Consider the following 25,906-nt stretch of genomic DNA (forward strand, 5'->3'; position numbering starts at 1 on the left):
CGGCAGAACCCGCGTAGGCTCGTCCCCTAAGCTAAGTTCTCCTAAGCTTAAAGACCCTGCGCGCCCAATCTTCCGCGAGGCTAACTAAATAAACTAAAACCGAAATATCTTCCGCGGGCCTAACCCTAGGCTAACCTATAAGAAAACCTAACTAAAACCAAAACCGAATGATCTTCCGCGATCTAACTCTAACTAAAGAAAAACCCATCCAACCCATCCAGCCCGCTCCTAATCCCTTAAACTAAACTTGACTTCAACTAAAACCCAACTAAAAGAACATAAGAAGAACGTGCGATCTCCGCAAAAGAACGAACGTGCCTAAGCGGGGTGCCTCTGCCTTTTATTAGGGAACAAACGTGACATCATCATTAGTACTTTAACCAATAAAATCACTGTTGCTGCCTTCCAAAAAGGCGGGAAGCAAGTTTAACGCTCATTAACAATTTTGAACATGACCGGATCTACAAAATAAAGGCGGATTAATCTCATAAGTGAACCACACTATTCATTCATGCTTTCACTTTCGCTTTTACGCGCAATTATACCAAAAGTAAACCTCGAAAAACTTATAAAATAACCAAATAAATATGAATCCATGGCGGATCCGTGAAACGTATTCCGACATATCATCTTTCTTTTTTTGTTTTAAATTAATTTTTGTTTTAGTTATATAAAAAAAATTAGAGATATCATCTTCCGGCTGGCGACGCCATAGCGGGTGGTCGGGGCTGCTTCGGCTGCGAGGCGCCCGATCCATCCCGGGGGTTAGGAGCCCCGCAACCGCAAAGCGGGGCTCCGGTTGGGGTGCGGGAAGAGCGTCCCGCACCCTGGGCTCCCCGGCTGCGCCCACGGAGGCTCCGAACCCTTCCCTTGCCCCCCCTGTAAAGGGGGAGTGGGGGTGAAGGGACAACGGAGCCGGGCTTACGGGGATATGCCCCAACCGGGATGCAAATGCGGCGACAAAGCCCGCGGTGAGCGTCTTAGTTCTACCTTTGAAGAATGGAGCCAAAGGAACCCGGTGGTCGTGAGTAACTAATTTGACCAGAAATCGAGCTTTTGGAACGATCCGGGGGGAAGGAGAAAGGCAGCCTGCCTTCTTCCCTTCGAGTTAAAGAAGCTAACCAATTTGAGCAACTGCTGCTACAGGACTGCTACAATGTGCTTAAAATTGATACATGAGACTGGCAAACTTTTTTCTTGGGAAGTAAATTAGTGGAAAATATCTCCATTTAAAGTTGCGGTATCTGCGCTCCAGTTTAGGAAAATGGCGATGAACAGAGAGGCAGGAGTAGAAATTTGATACCCACTTCCTCCCCCTCTACCAGTATGCTGGGCTTCGTCCTTGAACTGGTACTGAACTCTGGACTAACGGACGAACAGAGGCTCACTGCTTTGAAGGTGGAACTGCTGTACAGGAAAGTCAAAGTCTTGTGTGGGGGTCTGAAAGAGAACCAATTGCCCACAGAGGAGGCTTTTAAAACTTTTAACACTTTGGAAGAAAGTCTTGCCAAAGAGCTGAGAGGGTGTCTGGGAAGATGGAGAGAAATGAGTGAGCTACTTCGGAGAAGAAACTCGCCTTTTGGGGGTGGCAGTCCCAAGGCGACGGTAAGATTTGTTATATCCAGTCCCCGAGGTGTGAGCTCGGGGGCCAGGGACAGAGAATTATGGTTTTTACAAGAAGAAAAGGAATGCTACAAAGAACCGGAGAAGCTGAGAGACGACGAGATGGACATCCTGGAGCTCGTGGCAAGGAGAGTTTTGGACTGTGCCTGGATCTGTGGACGCTTGGAGAGGGAAGCCACAGGGAAATTCAGTGTTGAGGCCACCAGGAGAAGAATAATGGACAGAGGGGGTGTGGGGTGAAACACTAAGTAAAATTTGAAGTAGCCTGTCATGGAATTTTGAAATCGGAGGGTGAATACTGTCAACAATCTTTCTGTTTTATTTTTTGTTTGAATATGAAAGGAGATATTTTGAGTTACTATGTTATTAGCAGCAGTTTAAAGGATAGAAGAGATAGATATGATATAAATGATTGGTGAAGATTTCAATGGAAGAAGAATTATGATGAGATATTACTACGATGATGCATTGTTAGTTAAATGTTGAATATATAATTGTGTGTAACTATATAATTGAATTTGAATTTCAGGAGAAATGGTTATAAAATAGATTAAGGATATGAACTCGAAGGAGAAAGGGCAGGGGAAGTCAATGGTCAAGATATGGAAATAGAAATTTTCTTTTTAAAGAAAAGATGCAACAAGAAAACTTGACACTGTTTGTATTTGTTTTATCAATGTATTTGTTTTGTATTTGTTTAATTGTAGGTGTGGGTGTGGGTATATGTTGTTATAAGAAAAAGGTCAATAAATTCTTATAAAAAAAAAAAAATTAGAGATATCATAAGCATTTATCTTGACACAAACATTACCATTTGCTTCGATATAAACCTCGACATGAAAAGGCAAAGCGTCAACAGTGCTGACAGTGTCCACACCAAGACTGTGATATAAACACTAGCAACACCATCAACATCCATCCTCTTCATAGGAGGAAATACTTGTACAATAATGTAGCAATAAAGTCATGAAAATAACAAACCACTAGCCAAACATAAAAAGTGATCGATCCGATACACTGTAAACCTTTTAGGCATATATAAATACTTCAATACGTAGTGTAACACAACAAATCACCTCATAAGCATGTATATTTTCGCGTGCAGCGTAAAACAACAAATTACTCCCCAAACACAAGAGAGGACCTGATGCAGGTCCAAAATTAAAAATAACGGATAACGACTGCCCAAACATAAGAGAGGTCCCGATCCGGGACCCAAAATTAAAATATAACTAGAGCTGGGGCTACATAACCTACCCAGACCCCTCCCCCATTTTTTTAAATTTTTTATTTGGAAAACAGAAGAAAAATGGATAAGGTAACGGAAAAGGGTTGTGGCTCTGAGGCTACAGAATCGAGGGAACTTTAGATTCTGGACTTACCACAGCGACCACAGGTAACGGGGAACTAGGGTCCGATTCCAGAGAGGGGATTTAAGGCACCTAAGTACAAGTGGTTTTCGCCACAAGAGGGGATTTAAGCTACCTATATAAAGGTGTCCCAGCCAGGATGAGGATTTAAACCATCTACGCAAGGGTTTCCAGCGAAACGAAATGGGATTTAAACCAGCTACATAAGGGTCTCCCATTAACAGCAGGAAACAAGGTGAAGGGAAAAGCTGGGAACCTGGTTTACTGCCAGAAGGTAGCATATAGAGGGGAATTCTTTAAAAGAAAATAGGGGTACCAAAAGGGTAGGACGCCACCAGACTTGACATATATATCTTGAACAAATCCGAGAATGACCAATTCTTTGACCAAAGGAAATATTTCAAATAAGGCATATAAATGTTATCACGTTTTTAAACTACAACTTTTGCAAGCACAACGTAGAGATTACTGAAATAAAACATATATGCATGAATATGTCTATGACTAGAACTGCACAAAGACAATGCCTTGACCTTACATAAACATTTCCATATCATCAAAATTGTGACGCTCTAAATGGAAACCATTTCAGAAAAGCTTTGCATATATATAGACATCCATATCATTAATTATCAAGCTATAAGGAAAACACATGTAACATGCGAGGCGGATATTTCAAGAAGCATACAAAGGTAAATATGCAATTTTACAAGTACAATATAAAGTACAAGACAGGTTTAGAACTGCAAAATGGTGTTGGAGAGGAGGATGAAGACGATGAATGAGTTGCCGGTCGTCTTCTTCTCCGACTACACATGACCATGTAGAAGAAATAGTCCTGGGACTCAGGAAAAGTTCATGGGGCTCAGGAAAGTTCTGAAACATCGAGCTCTGAAGAACCAACGATACCTGTAGAAGAAAGAAGGTTAAGCAAGCAAATCAAGGTGATCTGCTAGTGAATGCAGGTATGAGAATAACTGGAACAAATCCAGGCAGCCAGGAACCAGAGGCCGCCCAGAGGCAAACAAAAGGCATAGGTTGAGGATAGTTGAAGAGTTGCTGCATTTGACAGGAAGTTGAGAAGTTAGCGAGTAGCTAACAACCAGAGTTAGACATCACGGCTTGCGATGAAAAGGGAGTATCGAATTTCACGCAAAGTTTGTCCAGCGTGTTTTCTTGAGCGAAGAATGGAGTTGAACACACAAACAGGTGTGGGAAATAGGGGTTCTTTCCGCAGAAGTAGGGACAGTCCTCCGCTGAGAAGGATTAAGCAACAAGGGCTGTCGTTGAAGATGCAGGCTGGCAAGTACCACGCAGGGTTACATGACTTGATCTTCAGGTGAAGAGTCCCTTGCGGAAGACAGTACTTCTGAGCACAAGGAGGAACCGCCTGAAGAGCCTGTAGTAGAGTCCTTGGTTGATGCAGGAAAAGATACTCCAGAAGAATACCTGGGGAGATGCGGAGCATATTTGCCATCAGGTAGAGAGCAACAGAAAGCAGGTGAAAAGGGTTTGCGGTTTTGGTTGGAAACAGGTATGCTGCAAGAAGTGATGGCAGCAATCTGTAGACACGGTGAGTACCATTCAGAATCAGCCAACAGAATGCCCATGCGAAAGACAGCACGGAACATAGCAAGGAACGTCCCATGGTTGGTGACTGGATCACTGAGACAAGGGAAGGTTTCAACGACGTGAGAGCGCTTGAAGATGCTGCTGAACAGAACTTGTAGACAGGAGAATTCACCTTACCAAGCAGTGAAACTTTCCAGGAGAACTTTGCAACAGGCTTACTGCAAAGGACAGTTTTAAGACTATCAAGGGAACGCTCTAAGGTTAATGACTGTGGAGCTTTATCCATGAGGTACTGACGGAGAGTAAGGGGTTGCATGCGATCCTGGTGAAGCAGCTCTTTGATTAGGGCCTCTGCTGCAGCGAGCTTTTCTGACGTCAGCGCCCATTGGTCGACCCATACAGGGGGTCCTTCCTTCCATGTGAGTGGAAGAGCATGTACTGGCGCTGATGCAAAGGCCCACATCAAAAATGCGTATGGACAACAGTTCTTGCTTTAGACAATAAGTCTCTACCCCAAAGGGTGATAGGCACATCCATAACAAGTGGACGGAGCTGCACCATGGAGCCTGAGTCTGACTGGAAGGTAATCGGATGCACGCTCTGGTGGGCGGGTTCGAAACCTCCGACTCCGAAGACTTCCTGGGTGACAGTCGTTGCCCACTGGTCAGGCCAATCCTTTCTGGCGATCACTGTGACATCTGCGCCTGTATCAAGAAGACCCTTGATCTTTCGTCCACCCATTTCTAAGACGAGATGAGGGCGTTCTTCTGTAATCTTGATTAGCGCCATTGCTGCCTGAGGAGGCAAAGAGTCTACAGGAGCTGTAGGTGTAGAAGTAAGCAAATAGAGTCTGGCAATTTCTAAACCTTTTGTTAGAACACAAGGAACAGTTGAAAATCCTGGAATCAGCAACTGCGACGAATCTGTGATTCGAACTAGGCCTGCAGTCAGCGTGACTGTGGCAGGGAGGCGATCCATCCTAGGCAGAATAAGGCAAATCGAGGTATCCGGGAATGGACCACGAATGGATGTTGGCAATTGCTGAGCAAACCATGGATTTGAAAAGTAACAGTCCTCTGTTAAGAAGAGTGGTATACCTGGGACAGAAGAAGCTTCTTGTTCTTCGTCAGCAGTGTCTGAAGACATCCTTTTGGTTTCGGGTTTTTTGCATTGCTGAAGTTGGCAACTCTGAAGCTGCTTGGCGTTGAGTTGGCAAACTTGAGGTTCTTCCGTTGGTAAGAGTTGCTGATGCTGTTGAACCTGTTGGCATTCAGTCAGTTGTGCGTCAAACTGACAGGATGGAGCTTCTTCTTTGACACAAGACAGTTGAAGTTGTTGTCCATGATAATTATTTGGTTGTGGCGGGCTGAGCTTAAAAGCTGGAGGTGACACAAAGGTGTGGACATTGTTAACTGGAGTGATGTTTAAGCTTCCACAAGAGGGAGCTGGCTCACTCATTTGTAGTCTTTGGCCACATGGAAAGTGATCATCAGCTGGGTTGCTGCCTGGATATTGCTGTTTCATCAAGGGCAAATGTCCCTCAATGACAGATTGACCTTGACTCAAAGGTGAGTAAAGCTCAGGTGCTGCGAGGTTGACCTCAGTAGGATGTTTTCTCAACGTTGAAGGCAATTCTGCGATCAGAGACTTGACTGTGATTGCTTGCTGTGAAGCAGGGGTGACATCAGCAGGAGCTGAAGGGCAGTTAGCAGAAGGTGAACTGAATGCTGTGTTCTCTACTGGAACCCTTTGAATAGGTAAGGCAGATGATGAAATCTCTGGAACCTGAATGTTTAATGAGGTCACATCTTTTCTCTGGACATCTGAAGAGTAGATATCTCTCTGAATCACTCTTTTTTCCTGATGACCTGGATAAGGAGTAGCGTTGTTCACCTTTCTGGGATGGTTGACCTTCATGATGTTCTTGAGCTTGCACCCTATTGTTTTACCGGGGCCGGGGCGCGGCCCGCAGAACCGTTTCCCTGAACTGGAGATGAGGTAGGTGATGTATTTTGTGGATTCAAACGACAATCGTTCGCCCAATGAAATCCTTTTTGACAGATAGGACACCTCTCTGGTGGCTTGGCAGAAGGCCTTGGCGTTGTTGTGCACTGCGACCTGAAATGCCCATCGCCTCCACACCCATAGCACTTCTTGACTGGCGTAGAGCTGTCTTGACGTGGCATCTGTACCGCAGCTGCCAAGAGCTGTGCTTTGTAGGAGTGGGTACCAACATTCTGGCAGACGCGTAGCATCTCAGTCAATGTGGCATCTGGACGAGCTGCAACTGCTGTTAGGGCATTCTTGCAGTCATCATTGGCATTTTCAAAGGCAAGTTGTTTTGTCAGCATGTTTCTGGCATGACGATCTTCTATCTGGCGTTCCACTGCAACAATCAGGCGATCCACGAAGTCCCCATAAGGCTCTTTTGGACCTTGCCTAACTGCAGCGAATCCTGATACTGAGCTGGCATCTGTGCGATTGGGTAATCTGCGCCAAGCTTTGACTACGATGTCTGCTATGGTGACGAGTGCAGCATCAGGTATGGCTAGCTGTTGATTGAGATTGGAGTAATGTCCTGATCCTGTGAGCATATCTTCTGTGGCGAGTGGCGTTGCACGTCTGGCTGCTACTTCTTTCCACTCTTGCAGGCACAGAAGAGCATCTGTAGGCGACAGAAAGGTGCGAAGTATCAACTTCCAATCAGATGGCAGAAGTCTACTAGTGGACAGTCCTTCAAGTAAACTTCTAGTATAAGGAGCTTGAAGTCCATTTTCGCGTATGGCTTTCCGCAGTTCACGTAGTGTTTCAAAAGGAATGGCTTGATATCTTGCAGGTTGTCCTCCATTGGCACGAATCACTGGAAAAATGTGCATTGGATCAGCACTAAAGTCTATTTGTCCCAAAGCTGCTTCCAAAGCTTGAGTTCTGCAGATGGGTTGCATTGCTGTTGGATCTGTAGGTGGCATCAGTGAGTTTAAATCTTCTTGATGCTTTCCAAATGATGAGCCACTAGATGGCGCTAAAGAGTCTTTGATATCTGGATGCCTTGAAGATGGCTGACTATGAAGACAAGATGGCTGACTTGGAGTTGGATGAAGACAAGATGGCTGACTTGGAGTTGGATGAAGACAAGATGGCTGACTTGGAGTTGGATGAAGACAAGATGGCTGACTTGGAGTTGGAGCATAAGGTTGTTGGCTCTGTACTGCAAGTCCTGGCATCTGGATCATCATTGTTTGGCTTTGCTCTTGTCTTGGAATCTGCATTGGCATCGGAGGTGCTGAAGGGCTGGTAAATTGCTGTTGTGCTGCTTGCATTGAAGCTTGGATTGCTGTTGATTGGAAGTCAGCTTGCTGCAAAACTGGAGCTGCTGGCTTGAGCGCGGCCTGCAGGGCAGCAGGGTTTGCTGGCAAAAAGGCTGCTTGCTGCTGCTGCTGCTGGATCGCTGGCAAAAGCGCGGCTTGCGATGGAGGAAGCGGGACCGTTGCTTGGAGCGAGGTCCGCGGCTGCTGCTGACTTGAGATCGCTGGCTGGTAAAAGGCCTGCGATGACTGCTGAGCGACTGGCGGTGGGGCAGTCCGCGGCGGGGCTTGAAAGGCCGACGGCGTCTGCTGCACCGGCACAGGCGGCAATGAATCTGGCAACGACAAATTGGACAAGGGCGAGTGCGTGTACGACAACGGGGCCTGAACTGGCTGCTGCGAGGGGGCCGAAAATGGCACAACCGCAAGCGGCAGCACAGGGGCACTATTAAAAGCAGTATTTCCTAAATTCACTGTTCCATTAAGCAAAACATTTCTTGGAGCGATTTGTTGAAAGCAGTTTCTTACTTTGCTCCATACCAATTGTACAGGAATTCCGATTTTCGGGTTGGCCATGAATTCTAACCCGATCCTTTCCCATGAGGCTAAATCTTTCGTTCCCTCCTTAGGGACCCAGGGGCAAATTTCCCCAATGATTTTAACTAAAAGCTCTACTTCTGATTCAGAGACAGGGTGACCATTTCTTTTCAAAAGGTACAATAAATCTTCACAAAATTTAACTTGAGCAGTTGAGAGTGAGGAGCCCATTTTTAGCACTTTTCCAAAACTTTTCCTCCCCCACCCGTAGGCTTCTACTAGGGGACACCGGTTCTACCCGTAGGCTTTAACCGAAAAACCTGGCACCCGTAGGCTTTAGCCAGAAAACCTCCACCCCCACCCGTGGGCTTCTACTAGGGGCTACCGGCCCTACCCGTAGGCTTTGACCGAAAAACCTGGCACCCGTAGGCTTTAGCCAGAAAACCTTTCCCTCCCACCCGTAGGCTTTTTCGGGAGACACCGGCCCTACCCGTAGGCTTTGACCGAAAAACCTGGCACCCGTAGGCTTTTGCCAGACCCTTCCCACCCGTAGGCTTTAGGGAAGACCTTACTCTGCCCGTAGGCTTACACTAAACTCCTTGCCGCTCTACCCGGGGACCCCTTGGGGCAAAATATACACGCGCGCAATTTCTATTTACAGTACTTTGGGCAAGCGGTGGATTCGTGCTACTGCAGCGAAATCCTGGATGAACCGGGCCGTTATACCTCACCTCTCAACGTCTGTTTCCGAGCCACTTCCGATATGTTGCCTTTAACCGGAGTCTTCGTGGAAGCGATTTCCGACTACGCTTCGCCTCACACGGGGCACCACTTGTCGGGGTATGGGTGCTGGAGCTCCTCGTGCACGGCCTTGGGCTGGTTATGCACGAGGTACCAGTTGCGGGGAAAGCGGCCAGCGTTCCGCGTGCTTTTGGGCACGGTCGCCGGCCAAGCCTCACAGTCTGAAGGATGATGAGTAAGCCAATTGAAGACTCTGGTGGTGTGTGAGTTCCTAATTGCCTTCTTTAAAGAAACGTTGCCTCGTGAAATAAAATATGTACCCTGACTCTGAATAGACGGACCAATTTACAGAAAATTAAAAATTTTACTTTACTCTCCCCGTTAACCCCAAAGGAAGACAGACACCGGTTGTATCTTTAGTGGCTTCGGCAGAACCCGCGTAGGCTCGTCCCCTAAGCTAAGTTCTCCTAAGCTTAAAGACCCTGCGCGCCCAATCTTCCGCGAGGCTAACTAAATAAACTAAAACCGAAATATCTTCCGCGGGCCTAACCCTAGGCTAACCTATAAGAAAACCTAACTAAAACCAAAACCGAATGATCTTCCGCGATCTAACTCTAACTAAAGAAAAACCCATCCAACCCATCCAGCCCGCTCCTAATCCCTTAAACTAAACTTGACTTCAACTAAAACCCAACTAAAAGAACATAAGAAGAACGTGCGATCTCCGCAAAAGAACGAACGTGCCTAAGCGGGGTGCCTCTGCCTTTTATTAGGGAACAAACGTGACATCATCATTAGTACTTTAACCAATAAAATCACTGTTGCTGCCTTCCAAAAAGGCGGGAAGCAAGTTTAACGCTCATTAACAATTTTGAACATGACCGGATCTACAAAATAAAGGCGGATTAATCTCATAAGTGAACCACACTATTCATTCATGCTTTCACTTTCGCTTTTACGCGCAATTATACCAAAAGTAAACCTCGAAAAACTTATAAAATAACCAAATAAATATGAATCCATGGCGGATCCGTGAAACGTATTCCGACAGTCCTGTTTTAGAAAAACCCCATTTTCTAATATATTTGGGCTTTGTTGCCTAGGGCTGAGAGTGGGCTAAAGAAAACTTGCTATTTTTTTGCTAATTTTTCATACACAATTAAAAACACTATCTTGCCCAGGAATATTAATGTCATGATAAATGTCTGAAAGAGGCTCAGGCTCAGGTGAGCAAAGGGCAGTACTAGCTAACACTGTGCCCCCCACCCCAGATGTTGTTGAACCACAACTCCCATCAGCATCAGATAGGCCTTAGCACCTTCAGCTGAAAGCAGATTTTTTAAAATATAAAGTTCCCATTTTAAAATTCTTCAAAAAGTCAATTAACAGATGATAGTCCAGTCATGTATCCATAGTAGTGACCAGAGGATAAATGACTGCTGGGAGGAGCACAGAGAGAAGAAACACCATGTTGCATCTGTAGCAGCACAACTGAACCAACTAAGTTTGTTATTGGTATGAGCTTTTGTGTGCATGCACACTTCTTTAGATGTATATACCAATAACAAACTTAGTTGGTCTCTAAGATGTTACTGGAAGGGAAAAAAATTATTTAGTTTCGACTACGGCAGACCAACACATCTACCTACCTGTAACTAGCACAACTGAACACCTTCAGCTGCCTCAGCTGCAACCAAACATGTCTCTCCTGCATCAATTTCTACAGCTAACTCCTGAGACAGACAGATGCCAACAATGGAAACCTCTGAGGATACAATCTTTAAACAAAACAAGAACCAACCAACCAAACAAAAAGATTCTCTTGGTTAAAGTCTAAAAATGAAGGAGACATGGTTTTATACAGGCATAGGCAAACTCAGCCCTCCAGATGTTTTGAGACTACAATTCCCATCATCCCTGAACACTGGTCCTGTTAGCTAGGGATGATAGGAGTTGTAGTCCCAAAACATCTGGAGGGCCGTGTTTGCCTATGCCTGGTTTTGTATGTTGGAAACGGAGCCTGTTATGGAGACTGAATAGCCAACACTCTGTGTCTGCTTGTGGCCCTTTTCTCTCCCCCCCTAAACATTAGAAAATGCAGCCACTCACACTTAAAAAACCTAATGCCAGAGGAAGGCAAGAGCAGCGTGACACCTATGCTTTAGTTAAAAACAAAACCTGTGGCTAATTACCGGTAATCTCCTTCCCAGAGAGGTGAAGGGGCTTGAAGCTTGAATTCCTCTTCCTCACACTGGAGACACTAGAGTTAAGGCCTGTTATCATGCCTGAGTCTCCCAGGCTCTCCCCCCCACACACCAACGCTCCTCTTTGAACAGAAGCCATTACGTGTCACAAGCTGAGTTATGAGCACTGCAGCTGGCATGTGTTGGACACCTGGCTCATCACCAAAGCCATTTCATTTGAGAAGGCCCCCAGAGCGGGCTGAAACTCTTGAGCTCCTATCAAAATGAAGAAAAATGGAGAGAAAAGGCTAATCGTCCCTCCATCTTTCCATTTTCTTCATCACGAGAGGCTAAGAGGTCATTGAGCACACTAAGAAACAGCTTTGAGAAAGTTGTAAGAAGGAGTGCTACTAAAAAAGCACCATGGATGCTATAGTTCTGCCTGCAGTGCCATTCAGTGCAGCAGGGTAAATAACAAGGCACATGATGAGGATGGGGCAGGAGGCCCAGAACAAAAGGTGGCATTCATGGTCCATGGCCTTGCCTGGCAGAGGAAAGTAAAACAAATTTATCTGGAGGGGAATGGGGTCTGTTTTCATGCTCATTGCCCAGTTTCTTTTGAAGGAATAGAGGAAGTAAAAATATTTTTTCTAGGAAATTTCTTTTCTTTTCTTTTGAATTTGAATTATCTGGTATGTTTCAATCCCCACAGGTGAATGTGGCACAGTGAACCTGGATGGGGCCTGTCTTCAGCTGTTGCAAGACACTTCTACATTTTCAGAGCTATAGACTGCTCTGCTAGTAGTTTTCAAGGAAGATCAATAATATGATCTTCAGACACACACCCCTTGCAACAATGTTTTTTTTAAACACACACACACACACACATTCTGCCTGAGAGTTGTCAGTTTGCCCCTTCTGCTAGGGAGACAGTTTTCATACAACAGTTCTTTAAGAAGGTAGATGTGTGTCTATCTTCTAGCCACTTTGATTTAAGATTTTGCATTGTGTGTTAGACAAACACATGGGAACTAGTACTATATGAATTCCACCAGGCGCAATGTTTTAGTATGAAATCAGTATGGCAGAGGTAGCCAGTATAGTGCCAATGGCAACCACAGTCCCAAACATCTGGAAAGCACCACATTAGCCACTCTGGACATATGGCATATTTATGAATAAATGCTGAAAGACTCTGGAGCCCCACACCAGAACTTTATGCCCTTCTATAGACTCCTTCTTCAAACTACTGTTAGAAGCATTTTGTTACTGTGAGCCAGGAGTAGCCAATGTGGTGCTCTCCATATGTTACTGAACTTATGCTCACATAATTCATAATTATTGGTCATGCTGGCTGGGGATGATGGAAGTTGTAGCCCAACCTCTGGAGACCTCCATGTTGGCTATCGTAAGTAGAGCAAGAGGATTTAGTTTTTCTCTTTCTATTGAGACCAGATGTAATGAAAAGCAAGCACACAGCAACAAACAAACAAAAAACAAAAAACAGTTTCAATGCACATAGCAAAAAACAAACAAACCAGTTTCAATGTTTTCCTTTTGTGATGGCTGGATTCAAGCTAGCGTAAAAATGTCTACATAAGCAGACATGCTGACTGCTTAACATAGACTCTTAAGCTTTCTGTGACAAACTTCCTCCAGATGAGGTGACAAGAACAGCTCACAAAACCAGGAATCTTCACTGAAAAACCATTTGCTTCTCAATAGTCCCCCCCACAAGCACTGGCATGGGGGAGTACTAACCATTTTCCCTTTGCAAACAGCCACAGTTATACCTGGCAATTGATAACGCTATTTTCTCCCTGCACCCTTCTCCTTTAGTTGAATATAATGGACCAAAATATGAATGCTGCCAAAGAAAAGAATTATTGTGTTTTAAGTGAATCGGCGAGATTGCTCTAAAGTGAGCTCTTGACTGGAGCCTTTATCTCATTGACTTGCTGGAATGGCTCTTTTTTATCATACTATTTATGGCAACAGACCTAACAGAGATAAATAGGTCTGGAGACAATAACATAGTAGCAAACAGCAGCATATGGAGGAGCCCTGCAAGTTATAGATCCTACTGGACCAAGGAGACTCTTTAGCAGTCTCCTTGTGGGCTCTACCTGCCACCAGAACAACAGGGTGGCTAATGAAGAAGGAGGAAGAGGAGGAGGAGGAATAAGATCTTCCGTTCTTTTCAGTTTAACATGGAGACACTGTCATTTAGTAGGCACACCAGCTGCTGGATACTTTGCACACAAGACAACATTCTTTCCTTCCATTTTAACATCGATTTTCTTTTTAAATGAGATTTTATGGAGAAGCCAAGGCTTTCTGAAGTATGGCATGAAGTGAAGTATGGCATGAAGATATGCTGCTGAATACTGCTCAAAGCAAAATCCAGGGCAGAAAGGTTGTGATGAGGTGAACAGTGTTTCTCAAGGGCCTCGGAACATATTTGCTGCCACCAACTTTCACCCTTGATTTGATGCTGGTGGATCTTGCTGTGATGTAATGTTAGGGGAAGATAAAATCAAGATCATCATTCATCTCTAACTGAAAGCATCCAGAATAGTTTTCCTGACAGAGGTTTTGTGCATTAAAAAGCTGTACAACAGGTGGGGACTCAACAAAGTAGTTTTCAGCATCACTGGAATGTCCATAAAAGGAAGAAAAGTAGCAATCTTGAATAGGACTTGCACGTGGGTTCTATAAAATATTTGGGAACCAATCCTCTTTAAGGTGGACTCTCATTTGTCAGAAACTGAATTGTCACTTATCAGAGATGCTGTAGGAGTAGCTGTGCATTTTCTGCATCTGCAGAAGTTGAATTAGATTATCTTCAAGGGACCTTCCAATTCTATGATTCTATGAGCCATGTTCTTTGTAGCAGAACTCCTGTCCTACACTATCTTCTGGTTCCTGCTTCAGAACCGACTCCATACTCTGCCCTCTTATTTTAGTTAAGCTGTTTGTGGGCCCTTTTCCTCGCTCAACTTCCTGGCTTTAGCACCCCTCATTTCTAACAGCAGCAAGCAGGCCCCTGGGGACAGTGTGAAGGTTGTTCCATATTCAAAACATGCTCTCTTTTCACCAGCTTCCCACTATCATCACCCACCACCAACCTGTCTATAAGTGTGTGGAATAATGAGTTCTTCTCCAAATCCTAAAAATGAGCTATTTTGCATTTGTACAAAAATTTGAAATGAACTCTGTGCATGTGTCCAGAGCTTGGTAGAAGCAAAGTGCACTCATGCATGCACTGTTGAATCAGATGTGAATTTTGAGAGCCCCAGCTGAAGAGGAGGTGGCCCGTCATTCACAGATTGGGAATGCTGAGTGACCTATAATTCTGCCTGACATCTTCAACCAAGGGATCATGGCAAGGAGCCTCAAGCATTTAAAAGTTGGCCATAAAATGATATCACCACCCCAAATGTCCATATTCTTATCTGCCTTTATCAGCCCCCTAAAAATTTAGATTTATTTATTGTCATTGTCCGTATATACACAGTATACACAACAACGAAAATCAAACACCCAAAGACCGGATTTACCATACACATTTGCACATATGTGAACTGCCTTGACCTCCAACCTCTTCTGTGCAGATCATTGAGGCAACTGACCCAGCTGACGGAGGGAACATAACAATTAGAAGCAAGAGCTGACAACTGAAATACAAACACTCATGTGCTAAAAGCCTCCAAGCAAATAGGAGAGCAGCTCTGGGAACAGTAAGATTAACACAGTTATTCATAAGGTTCAGACTAGGGCTTAAAAAATAATCAGTGCTCAAAGAAGATATTTTTGAGGCAGGAAAATTCTAAGGAGAGGCTGATAAAATATGATTAGACTGAACAGAGCCACTGTAGCATGTTCTGTATAAACTTGCAACTCCATGCTGCATTTGGCTGCCTTGGGACCAGTAGATTTTTATTCTGATCTGTAAACCTAGAAAGTGTCACATCTTGCCTTGCATTTCAATTGTTACCTAAGAATGGATTTTGGGGTTATACTAAGAATAGGTGCATGTCAGAACTGGGAATAAGGGTCCCAGAGGCTGAAATGTTCCTTTGCCACTGACTGGCTCTGTGGTGTTAGTAAGTCATCACAATTATTGCAATGGTGCTTCATCAATTCTTGTCCCAACTGTGTTCTGTTTCGGGTGATAGATGCCTGCAAAAACTTATTGCATCATAAAAACTTATTGCAACCAAATCAAAATGAATGCCCAGGAAACAACTAACATTCTATAATCTCCCCACTAACTTTGTGCAAATAAATCAGGATGAATGCTCAATAAACAGGTCGTCTGGAAGCAACCTTAGAAGTATCAGTGACTCAAGGATCCTGACTCTTCCTTGAGACTCCTGTTTGCTTCAAGTACACCACAGCTGGCTGAGAAACACTGTTTCAATGGAGACAATTAAGGATCACCTCTGCCAAAGCTGATTGATGTCAAGTCTATTGAGAAAGTAGGAGCAAGCCAGTGGTTGCTTTCAAACCAAGTAAGACCTGAGTCTGTCTAAAAACTGCCCTTTAATGGGAGAAGCTGTGGTCATTTGGCATTTACTCAGAGGGAGATTCTTTCAGAAGATTACACAATTTAGGGATGAATGCTAGCTTTAAAAACAGGTTTTCTTGCTCAGCAGTGGGGCTCTGCCTGACTCAAATTAAGTACTTTCTCTGGAGACGAGTATTCTTGCTTGCAGTTTCTGTTCTGTCTTCATGAATCACAAGTGTTTTTGTATCTGTGTAGGTGTGAACCTGACAGCAGCTGCAGATGTCATGCCAAAGTAGGGAAAGCAGATATGCCACTGACTCTCACCCTTGCTTTTCATGCTTCAAGTGAGGGGCAGGAGACATTTCTTTGTGGCAAATGTGCAGGTTCTAGATACAGGCGCATTGCAGTGAAGGTTTACTCGTTTCCCTTTGAAAGCTACACCAGATGCATGAAAAATAGATGTATGAATCAGTCTTGCATATCCCTTTTTCTTCTTTGGCCAAATGTTGTAAGCTACTTTCCATACATTGCTGACTGTCTGCCCATTAATCCTCAAGAAGGCACTGTCAGACAGCTCTCTCAGATCTCTTTCAGAACAGGCACTGGTCTATTTTCCGTTGCTGGCCTCCCAAATGACTCCTGACCTCTCTATTGTGGACACATTGGGAAAGGGAAGAAATATAGGCAATATTATGCTAGAAAAGACCTTGTGCCATGGCTTGAACAGCTTAATCAAAAGAGACTGCAATTAGCTAGGTATTCCCTGTTTGTCTGAACAACGAAAAGCAGTGAACCTGCCACACTTTCTGGTCAAAGAACAAGAATCCATCTGGAGGAGCAAGGGGTCTAAGGTTCAACTCCCAGCAAAACATGTTTTGCAGTGATTAGAAGGATTTTGCAGGAGTTACTGGTTCAACATCTGTGGTCTATGCAAGGTATAATGCATGAGGTCAGGCTAACTAATCTATTAATCTTTCTTTCTGGTCTTGGAACATAAGAGTCTGAGCCACACAGTCTCAAACCTTTTCATACTAAGCCTCTGCAGGTCAAGAAAAAAAAAGAACAGCTGACAGCACAAACCTATGCATGTCTACTCAGAAGTAAGTCTCGCTGCCTTCATAAAGGTTGTTGTTGTTGTTGTTCAGTCATTCAGTCATGTCCGACTCTTCATGACCCCATGGACCAGAGCACGCCAGGCACGCCTATCTTTCACTGCCTCCCGCAGTTTGGCCAAACTCATGCTAGTCACTTTGAGAACACTGTCCAACCATCTCATCCTCTGTCGTCCCCTTCTCCTTGTGCCCTCCATCTTTCCCAACATCAGGGTCTTGTCTAGGGAGTCTTCTCTTCTCATGAGGTGGCCAAAGTACTGGAGCCTCAACTTCAGGATCTGTCCTTCCAGTGAGGTTACTATTAAGTAATAACAGTTACTTCCTGGCAAATGTGTTTAGGATTATAGGCTGAACCTCTGCAAATGTAGCAAAGCTAGTCACTAAGCTTACCCTAGCCTATGTAGTGGAAGGATGGACCTATGGCATGTTTTAAGAGGGGAAGAAGGAGACGACAAAGGATGAGATGGTTGGACAGTGTTCTCGAAGCTACTAACATGAGTTTGACCAAACTGTGGGAGGCACCTGGGGTGCTCTGGTCCATGGGGTCACAAAGAGTCGGACACAACTAAACAACTAAACAACAACTAGAGAGGTAGCCAACATGGTGCCTTTCAGATACTGTTGGACTTCAGCTTCTCATCAGCCCTAGGCAGAATGGTCAATGGTAAGGGATAATGGGAACTGCAATCTAACAACATATGGAAGACACCACCCTGGCTAACCTTGTTTTAAGGTACCCACCCACTGCACAAAACTCTGGAGAAGAAAGGGCTTACACAGTAGATTGCACCAGTAGAAAAGAAAGGAGGGAGGACAGAAAGTCAGAGGCAATCAATATGCACCCAGAGCTGATCAGAATGCACAAAACATTGCTCTAAAATGGCTTAAGCCCTAACAGCAGCCCCTGCCACTGCCCTAACAACAACCCTAGTGAGTTTAGCTTCAAACTTGAGAATCAGGCCAAGAGGAATGTTGCAGAATGTGATCCCAAGATGGTTCAATTTTTAAAAAATGTACCGTAGGTTTCTTCCTTCAGAGAGGCTTCTGAACACCCATGTACTTATACTTATGTATACTGCTTTCACTTGCCAAATCTAGGCTCTTAATCAACTTTTACACCTTTAAAAGTTGCAGAGAGAGGGGGGAGGGAGGGAGAGGGAGAGCCACCCTTTCTGACTACAGCTTCCCCAGTTCCAGTAGAACTGTGATGTAGAAAGATTTTGTTGAGAGTCTGCATGCAACTGGATGCTTAGTATTTTTGAAAACCCAGTGCTTATTTTTATGCCCAAACAGAAGCTGCACTTTATAGAAAACCCATCTGCATTTGCTTTACTTTGACTTAAAAATGGCATGAGGAGCAGGTTAAAGACAAAACTGTTTGTTGTCGTTTTATAATGTCACAACGAGCCTTGGAAGTTAAATGCCTTCTGACAAAGTGGCATAGAAATTAGCCTGCTATATGCAGGTCTCTGATCCAATCAGGATATTTCATCAGAGCCTTCCTCTGCTCTCTCCCTGTCACTCTCTCAACACCTGCTGCATGGGCATTTTGCCAGCTGCTATTGTGTGGGTACCCTTTGCCTCCACCCCAACTGCTAAACATTTAATGGGAGTGCTGGCAACAGGCCCAAGCGGTTTTTTGGACTCCTTTCTATAAGTGAACTCCAGGTCTCTCCCTCCTTCAGACTTTAGGCACCCCTTCCGCTTGAGGCAGCATTGCCATTGTGGGAGAGAAAAAGATGCCAAACACCTCAATAATTCAGAGGCACAGCTTCCTAAGCTTTCCCCAGGATGTTGCCTAGAAAACCTTTATCCTTTGTCCCAGCAGACACCGACAAGCTCAGTGGAGAATAGCTAGGCTAGGAAGCCTGGACAATTTCATTACTTTGCAGGGTTTAAGCCAGAGACTGAAGTGTACAGCCTTTCTGAAATTTCTAAGTGGTATTTAAACAGTGATTCTGTTAGGTTACAATGTAAGGGAAGTGATTGATGCCAGGAAAGGCTGTTGGCAGGTGTGCGGTAGCTTGTTTTGTAGAAAAGAAATAGAAGCAAGGAGAAAACAAAGTACAGGAGAGACATTGCAATAAGATTGAACTGACAATCTTGTGCTAAAATAAGCAGGTTTTAGAGGAGATTGTGGCTGTTTCTGGAGTTTGATATAAGAAAAAGTCTAATGAATGCATCACATTAATGGTAAAAACACATGTCTATGTAACTTGGAAGCTGAAAATGATTACTATTATTATTTGAAAGCATCATAAGTTTCATATCATTTATTTTCCATCTCATTTATTTGGCCAGATCTTACAGCCACATCACAATACCGATGTAAATGAAAATGGGATTATTGTGCTGAAGTGACTGCCTGTGAAAATACAAATGATTCTGCTCATAGTGTTTTTGAAAACAATGCAAGATTTAGGGATCACTCAGATGCCTAAAATATGTGTGTATACAAGATTTAGTGTCCTGAAGGAACATTCCATGTTGCCTTACTCTTTTGCATTAATTTCTCTCTTACAAAATGCAGTATTCTCTAAAAGCTGAAAGATTTTTATCATGTGAACTAAGAAAAAAAAAAACTAACTGGTATAGTGATGGTGGCTTTTAGAATTGCATTAATTAAGTAATAATGGCACCACATATGGAAAGAATTAAGATGTATTTGAGTTGATCTTAAGATAATAATCACCAGTTAATGCTGAACTTACGTATGGTGCAGAGCACACCAACCACAGTGAGGGTCTCCTGAACTCAGACATTCTCCACAGGTTGTGTACTGTTCACATGATTCAACGGGAACCTGAGACACCTAGAAAGAAAGGGAATAAAGCAAACATTCACTCGTCTTGTTTGCACAATAAATCAAGAAAACAAACTATGCACTGCTGAACTTTTTGCAGTGAGTGAGCACATAAATTTTAAAATTAAAACATGTAACATTCTTAGAAATGTATGTAAATAGATTGCTCCTTCCCACCACTGCTTTCATTCTAATGTGGGCCCAATATGTGATGGATGCATCTCTGTGGGTGATGATTAGCTGCAGCCCTTAAGAAAGCAAGTGTGCCTGCTGCTGAAAAGAAACACATTGCCTCTGAAAGTTTATGACAGCTGTGCTCAGTTGCTAATATCCCTTGTTTTAGGGAAGGTGCTTGACATCACTCAGCTTCAGACACTGTTTGAAGAAACTGATTGTCTGATCCCATTCCAATCTGGGGTCAGGTCTGGTTTGGGGACCAAATCAGTTTTTGCTCACCTTTATTGGGTGACAGGTAGTTCCCTCCCCTGAACCAGTTGTAAGTAAGCAAGCAGACAGGTGAGAGCAAGTTAAGACTGGTGGGGCAGGCCCCCATTTGCCCCAATGGACCAGGTCCATTGTCTTAAGCATAGCTGAGGTGGGTGCTGACATTTCCCTTAACTGCACACAGGCAGACAAGGAGAGGCTGCCAGAATGGAGAATGTATTTCTGAGGCCAGCTTCTGAGTTCTTAGCCACAGTTAACAAGGAGACAGTTTTCTGTTTACAATGGCCCAAACTATCATGCGGAGCATCACATTAGCAAACACAATCATTCTGATTCCTTGATGTTCCACTCAAGTTCAGATGTTTCCACCACTTTTTATTATCATATCATATCATATCACTTATTTTAAGATCAGAGGTGTACCCAGGGCTTGGCAAAACTGGCCCCTACCAGGGGTGCAGGCCCAGGGGAGGGGGTAAAAAAAAAAATCACCTATCAGACTATGGAGTCTATGATGTATATGACTTCCGGTGGAGCTGCAGCCATCGTCGGATCGCGGAATTTCCCTCTTGGGAGATCCGAGCGTACTGAGGGGGAAAAAGGGGTCGCGCAAAGGCTAAAGCGGACCCGGTCACCTCAAGGGGGGTTACCTTGAGGGTCAAGGCACCCGGCAGCGTCATTTGCTGCACCCCGAAACCCAAGGTTTGAGCATAAACTTTGGGGGAAAGGGTGAGAAGCGGACGCGAAACGGGAACATCGCACCCCCCTCGGCGGCGCAAAGCCTCGAGATCCGGATGAAAGCAGCCCGCTTCCAATTTAAAAGATTAAGAAATAAAGAAGAGCGGGACAGCGAGAAAGATCGGAGCTGCCTGCATCTGAAGAATTGGCACGGATAGAATCTTGAATGGGAGTAAGAGACGCAAAAAGGGAGTCCGTCCTTACTCTGGCGTAAAAATGGCGCTGGGCATGACTGTGCAAGGCGAACAAAGAATCGACGTACCTGTGAAGTGAGTAAATATTTTTTGGACTGATCACCCGGGAAGGCAACGTACCGGACTGATCAGAAAGTTGAAATAAAAGAATAAGAGAGAACTTAGAGGAAGCAGAAACCAAAAGATCTCATGGGGGGGAAAGCCGCTGTACTAGCGAATGGAGGCTTGCCGCGGTGTTAGTAAACGGGACAGTGTAAGCGAGAGGAGAAGGAGCTGGCGGCACGGAAAGGAAAGGCTGTTTCTGATTTATGAGAACTTTACAGAGCCCCGAATCTGCTTTGTTGAGGCCCTTTGAGACATTGAAAACATATAGTTTCCCCCCCTCTCTAAAAGAACGAGAAGATTAAACCGGCAGGCGTGAGAAGACTGATCTGGCAGACGAGGAAAAGAATTTAGGGGTATCGACCCTGTGGATTATAATTTACTTTTGCGTTGGGCTGATTTAAAGTTTAGGGGTAACGACCCCTTGGATTACAAACATCGCTTGACCATCGCAGAGGGATTCAAGAGAACTGCGGAGAAGAACGGAGAACATAAACTGCCGGACTGCTGGACTGAGCTTTTGGGGAGCTTTTTTTTTTTTATAAGAATTTATTGGCATTTTTCTATAACAACATATACCCACACCCACACCTACAATTAAACAAATGCAAAACAAATAAAACAAATACAAACAATGTCAAGTTTTCTTATTGCATCTTTCTAGAAAAAAAAAAAATTCCTATTTCCATATCTTGACTATTGACTTCCCCTGCCTTTTCACCTTCGAGTTTATATCCTTAATCTATTTTATAACCATTTCTCCTAAAAAAGAAAAAAGAAATTAAATTCAGTTGTATAATTACAATCAATTATATCTTCAACGTTTTACTAAAAATACATCATCATAATAATACCTCGTCATAATTCTTCTTCATTTATTCTTATCGATTTCTTATCTTTTCTACATCTTGATCTCAATCCTCTTAATCCATAAACTTAATCCACTTAAATTCACTTTACTTATACTCCCCCTCACAGATCTTCACAACTCATTCGATCAAATCTATCTCTTCTATCCTTAAGATTGCTGCTAATAACATGATAACTTGAAATATCTCCTTTCATGTTCAAATAAAAAATATAACAGAAAATTGTTGACAGTATTCACCCTCCGATTTCAGTTTACCATATCAGGCTACCTTAAATTTTACTTAATGCTTCACCCCACACCCCCTCTGTCCATTATTCTTCTCCTGGTGGCTTCAGCACTAAACTTCCATGTAGCTTCCCTCTCCAAACGTCCACAGATCCAGGCACAGTCCAAATCTCTCCTTGCCACGAGATCAGAGGTATCCATCTCATCATCTCTCAGCTTCTTCGGTTCTTTGTAACATTTCTTTTCTTCTTGTAAATACCTTAATTCTCTGTCCCTGGCCCCCGAGCTCACACCTCGGGGACTGGATATAAGAAATCTTGACGTCGCCTTGGGGCTGCCACCCCCAGAAAGCGAATTTCTTCTCCGAAGTAGCTCACTCATTTCTCTCCAACTTTGCATCAACCCTCTCAGCTCCTTGGCAAGGCATTCTTCCAAAATGTCAAAAGTTTTAAAAGCCTCCTCTGTGGGCAATTGGTTCCATTTCAGACCCCCACACAAGACTTTGACTTTTCTACAAAGCAGTTCCACCTTCAAGGCAGTGAGTCTCTGTTCATCCGTTAGTCCAGAGTTCAATACCAGTTCAAGGACGAAACCCAACATACTGGCAGAGGAGGAGGAAGTGGGTGTCGTATTTCTACTCCCCTCTTTGTTCGTCGCCATTTTCCTGAGCTGGAGCGCAAATACCGCAACTTTAAATGGAGATATTTTCCTCTAGTTAACTTCCCGAAAGAAAAGTTTGCCAGTCTCATGTGTCGATTTTAAATACATTGTAACCAGTTCTGTAGCAGTAATCACTCAAATTGGTTAGATTCTTGAGCTCGAAGGGAGGGAGGCAGGCTGCCCTTCTCCTTCCCCCCGGATCGTCCCAAAAGCACGATTTCTACTCAAATTCTTTACTCACGACCACCGGGTTCCTTTAGCTCCATTCTTCACAGGTAGAACTTAGACGCTCACCGCGGGCTCTGTCGCCGCATTTGCATCCCGGTTGGGGCATGTCCCCGAAGCCCGGCTCCGGTTGTCCCTTCACCCCCACTCCCCCTTTACAGGGGGAGCGAGGGAAGGGTTCGGAGCCTCCGCGGGCGCTGCCGGGGAGCCCAGGGTGCGGGACGCTCTTCCCGCACCCCAACCGGAGCCCCGCTTTGCGGTAGCGGGGCTCCTGACCCCCGGGATGGACAGGGCGCTTCGGACCCGAAGCAGCCCTCGACCACCCGGCGATTGCGTCGCCGCCGGAAGTCGCTTTTGGGGAGCTTTTAGGGAGGGAGGGGGGGTTTTTACTTTGCAGGTGGACTTTCGTCTTTTTAAGGACAATCTCCTTAAACCGACTGTTACTGGGAAAAACTGTTTGGGTGGCTTGCAGACTTCTTAGCGTTTACAAAGTGGCGAAGAAAGGGACAGGTCTGAAACAAAGAAATTGAAAGTAACTTTGGGAAGCTTCGGGAAGCTGGTGAACAAAGAAATCGAAAGTAAAGTGAAGGGACTGCTGGACTGAATGTTTGTTAGACGCTCTCCATAGGTTATTTGGCGCCACCTATAGGCTCAAATTAGGTTGCAAGGTGAAAATAATAGAGAAGTGAGACTAGAGCCCCCTGGTGGTTGAAAAAATAATAGCAGAAGTTTAAATTAGGAATTAAAATGAAGGGAGTTAAAGGGAGTGCAACACCAGGTGATAGAAGACCTTCAAAACAAGAGGAAGGAAAGGAATGGGAAAATCTATTATCAGAAATTAAAAAAGAGATAAGACAAAGTGAACAGAATATTGAAAAAAAAATTGTAGACTTGCAAGAGTCAATGGATCAGAAATTTGAGAAAGTAGTAGGAGAGTTGTCAGAACAATTAAAAGATTTATCCATTAAATCTAAGACAATAGAAAGTTCAGTAAAGAGAGTCCAGAAAGAAGTTAAACAATCAAAGAAAGAAACAGAAAAAGTAAAAGAAGACATAGGAGACCTGAACAGGGTCCAGGAAGAAATGCTGGACAATATTGCTATGTTAGAACTTAGGCAAAAACAGCTTAATCTTAAATTTCGCGGGATTCCGGTGGAAGCCAATGAAAATATAAGGAAAAAAATAGTGATTGAACTAGCCAGATGGTTAAATACCAAAGAAGAAATTGTGGAATATTCTATTTCAAATGCTTTCAGGATTGGGGTAAAGTCAGCGAAAGCAAGAGCGAGAAAACTACCAGGGGATTGCTTGGTAATGTTTAACTCGATGGATATTAAGAATGAAATTTTGAAACTAAGCTATTCTCAGAAGCTAATAATAGGAGGAAGGGAAATAATTATACATAAAGAAATCCCCACAAGATTTTTGAAAAGGAGAGAGCCGTATCAAACATTGGTAGGAATTCTGAGGAAAAAAGGGATAAGTTTCCGATGGGAATTCCCTGAGGGACTTACCTTCTACTTTAAAAACAAGAGATTTAAGATTAAGAGTCTGCAAGAACTAAAGAAGTTTACAAGACGGTATCCGAAAGAGCTGGGACTGGAGGAGGATAAGAAGGAAAAGAAGGCGAGAGAAGCAGTAGAAGGAACGACGGAGGAAGGAGCAACAGGAGGAGTAGAAGAAGAGGAGGAGGAAGAAGAAGGAGAAGGAGAAGGAAGTGGTCAAGAAAGTGAAGAGGGAGAAGAGGAAGAAATACAGGAGAAAGAGGATCCGGAGAACATCAACACCTAAGAAGTATAAACAAAAAGACCTAAAGGACAAGAAACTCGGAAAGGAGATATGATTTTAAAGCTTCAGTCATGGAATATAAATGGTTTAAATAATAAATGCAAAAGAAATAAAGTTGAGCATGTTTTGAATAAACAAAAGTTGGATGTTATATGTCTGCAAGAAACCCATATTTCTAGAAAACACAGAAGAATTTTGATAAATAAAAAATTAGGCTTAGATTTCGTGACAGCAGACAAAAAGAAAAAACGAGGGGTGGTTTTTTATGTAAAACAAAAGCTGGAACCCAAACTGGTTTATAAAGATGAAGAAGGAAGAGTAATAATTGTGCAAATAATATGGCAGGGAGAAAAAATACAGTTAGTAGGAGTATACGCCCCAAATAATAAGAAAGCTAAATTTTATAAAAAACTTGAAGAAATATTGTTGGAATATGCTGATCAAAAACAAATCTTAATGGGAGATCTGAATGGGGTAGTGACTCCAACGATTGATAGAACATCAAGAAGTTTGGGTGCAGAAGGCAAACTACCAAAGACCTTCTTCACATTGGTAAATAATCTAAGCCTAATAGACACATGGAGAGCAAAACATCCAATAACAAAACAATATACACACTTTTCACAGCCCAATCAAAGTTCAGGAAGAATAGATTACATCTGGGTTACCAAAGGAGTGATGTCAAGAGTTAACAAAATAGAGATCCAGCCGAGAACCTTATCAGATCACAATGCCATATACATGGAGTTGAAGGGAGAAGGTGCCAAGAGTAAATGGAGAATGAATGAGAGCTTATTTAATGATGAAAAAGTGGTAGAAAAAGCAAAGAATGTAATAAATGATTATTTTGAATTAAACGCAAATAAAGGAACAGATTTGAATATAGTTTGGGATGCTAGTAAG

At 43.7% G+C, this 25,906-nt stretch overlaps 1 protein-coding gene across 3 annotated transcripts in view; it reads right to left on the reverse strand.

Moving 5' to 3' along the window:
- PLXNA2 (plexin A2) overlaps positions 1–25,906 on the reverse strand; it is a 440,886-nt gene that overhangs the window by 151,471 nt on the left and 263,509 nt on the right. For all 3 annotated transcript variants that reach the window (XM_033152909.1, XM_033152910.1, XM_033152911.1), the window contains exon 5: positions 19,665–19,765. In XM_033152909.1, the coding sequence (XP_033008800.1) occupies positions 19,665–19,765 (101 nt within the window). The remainder of the gene's footprint in view (positions 1–19,664; positions 19,766–25,906) is intronic.

Source organism: Lacerta agilis, chromosome 6, assembly GCF_009819535.1.
Source record: "Lacerta agilis isolate rLacAgi1 chromosome 6, rLacAgi1.pri, whole genome shotgun sequence".
Lineage (NCBI taxonomy): Eukaryota > Metazoa > Chordata > Lepidosauria > Squamata > Lacertidae > Lacerta > Lacerta agilis.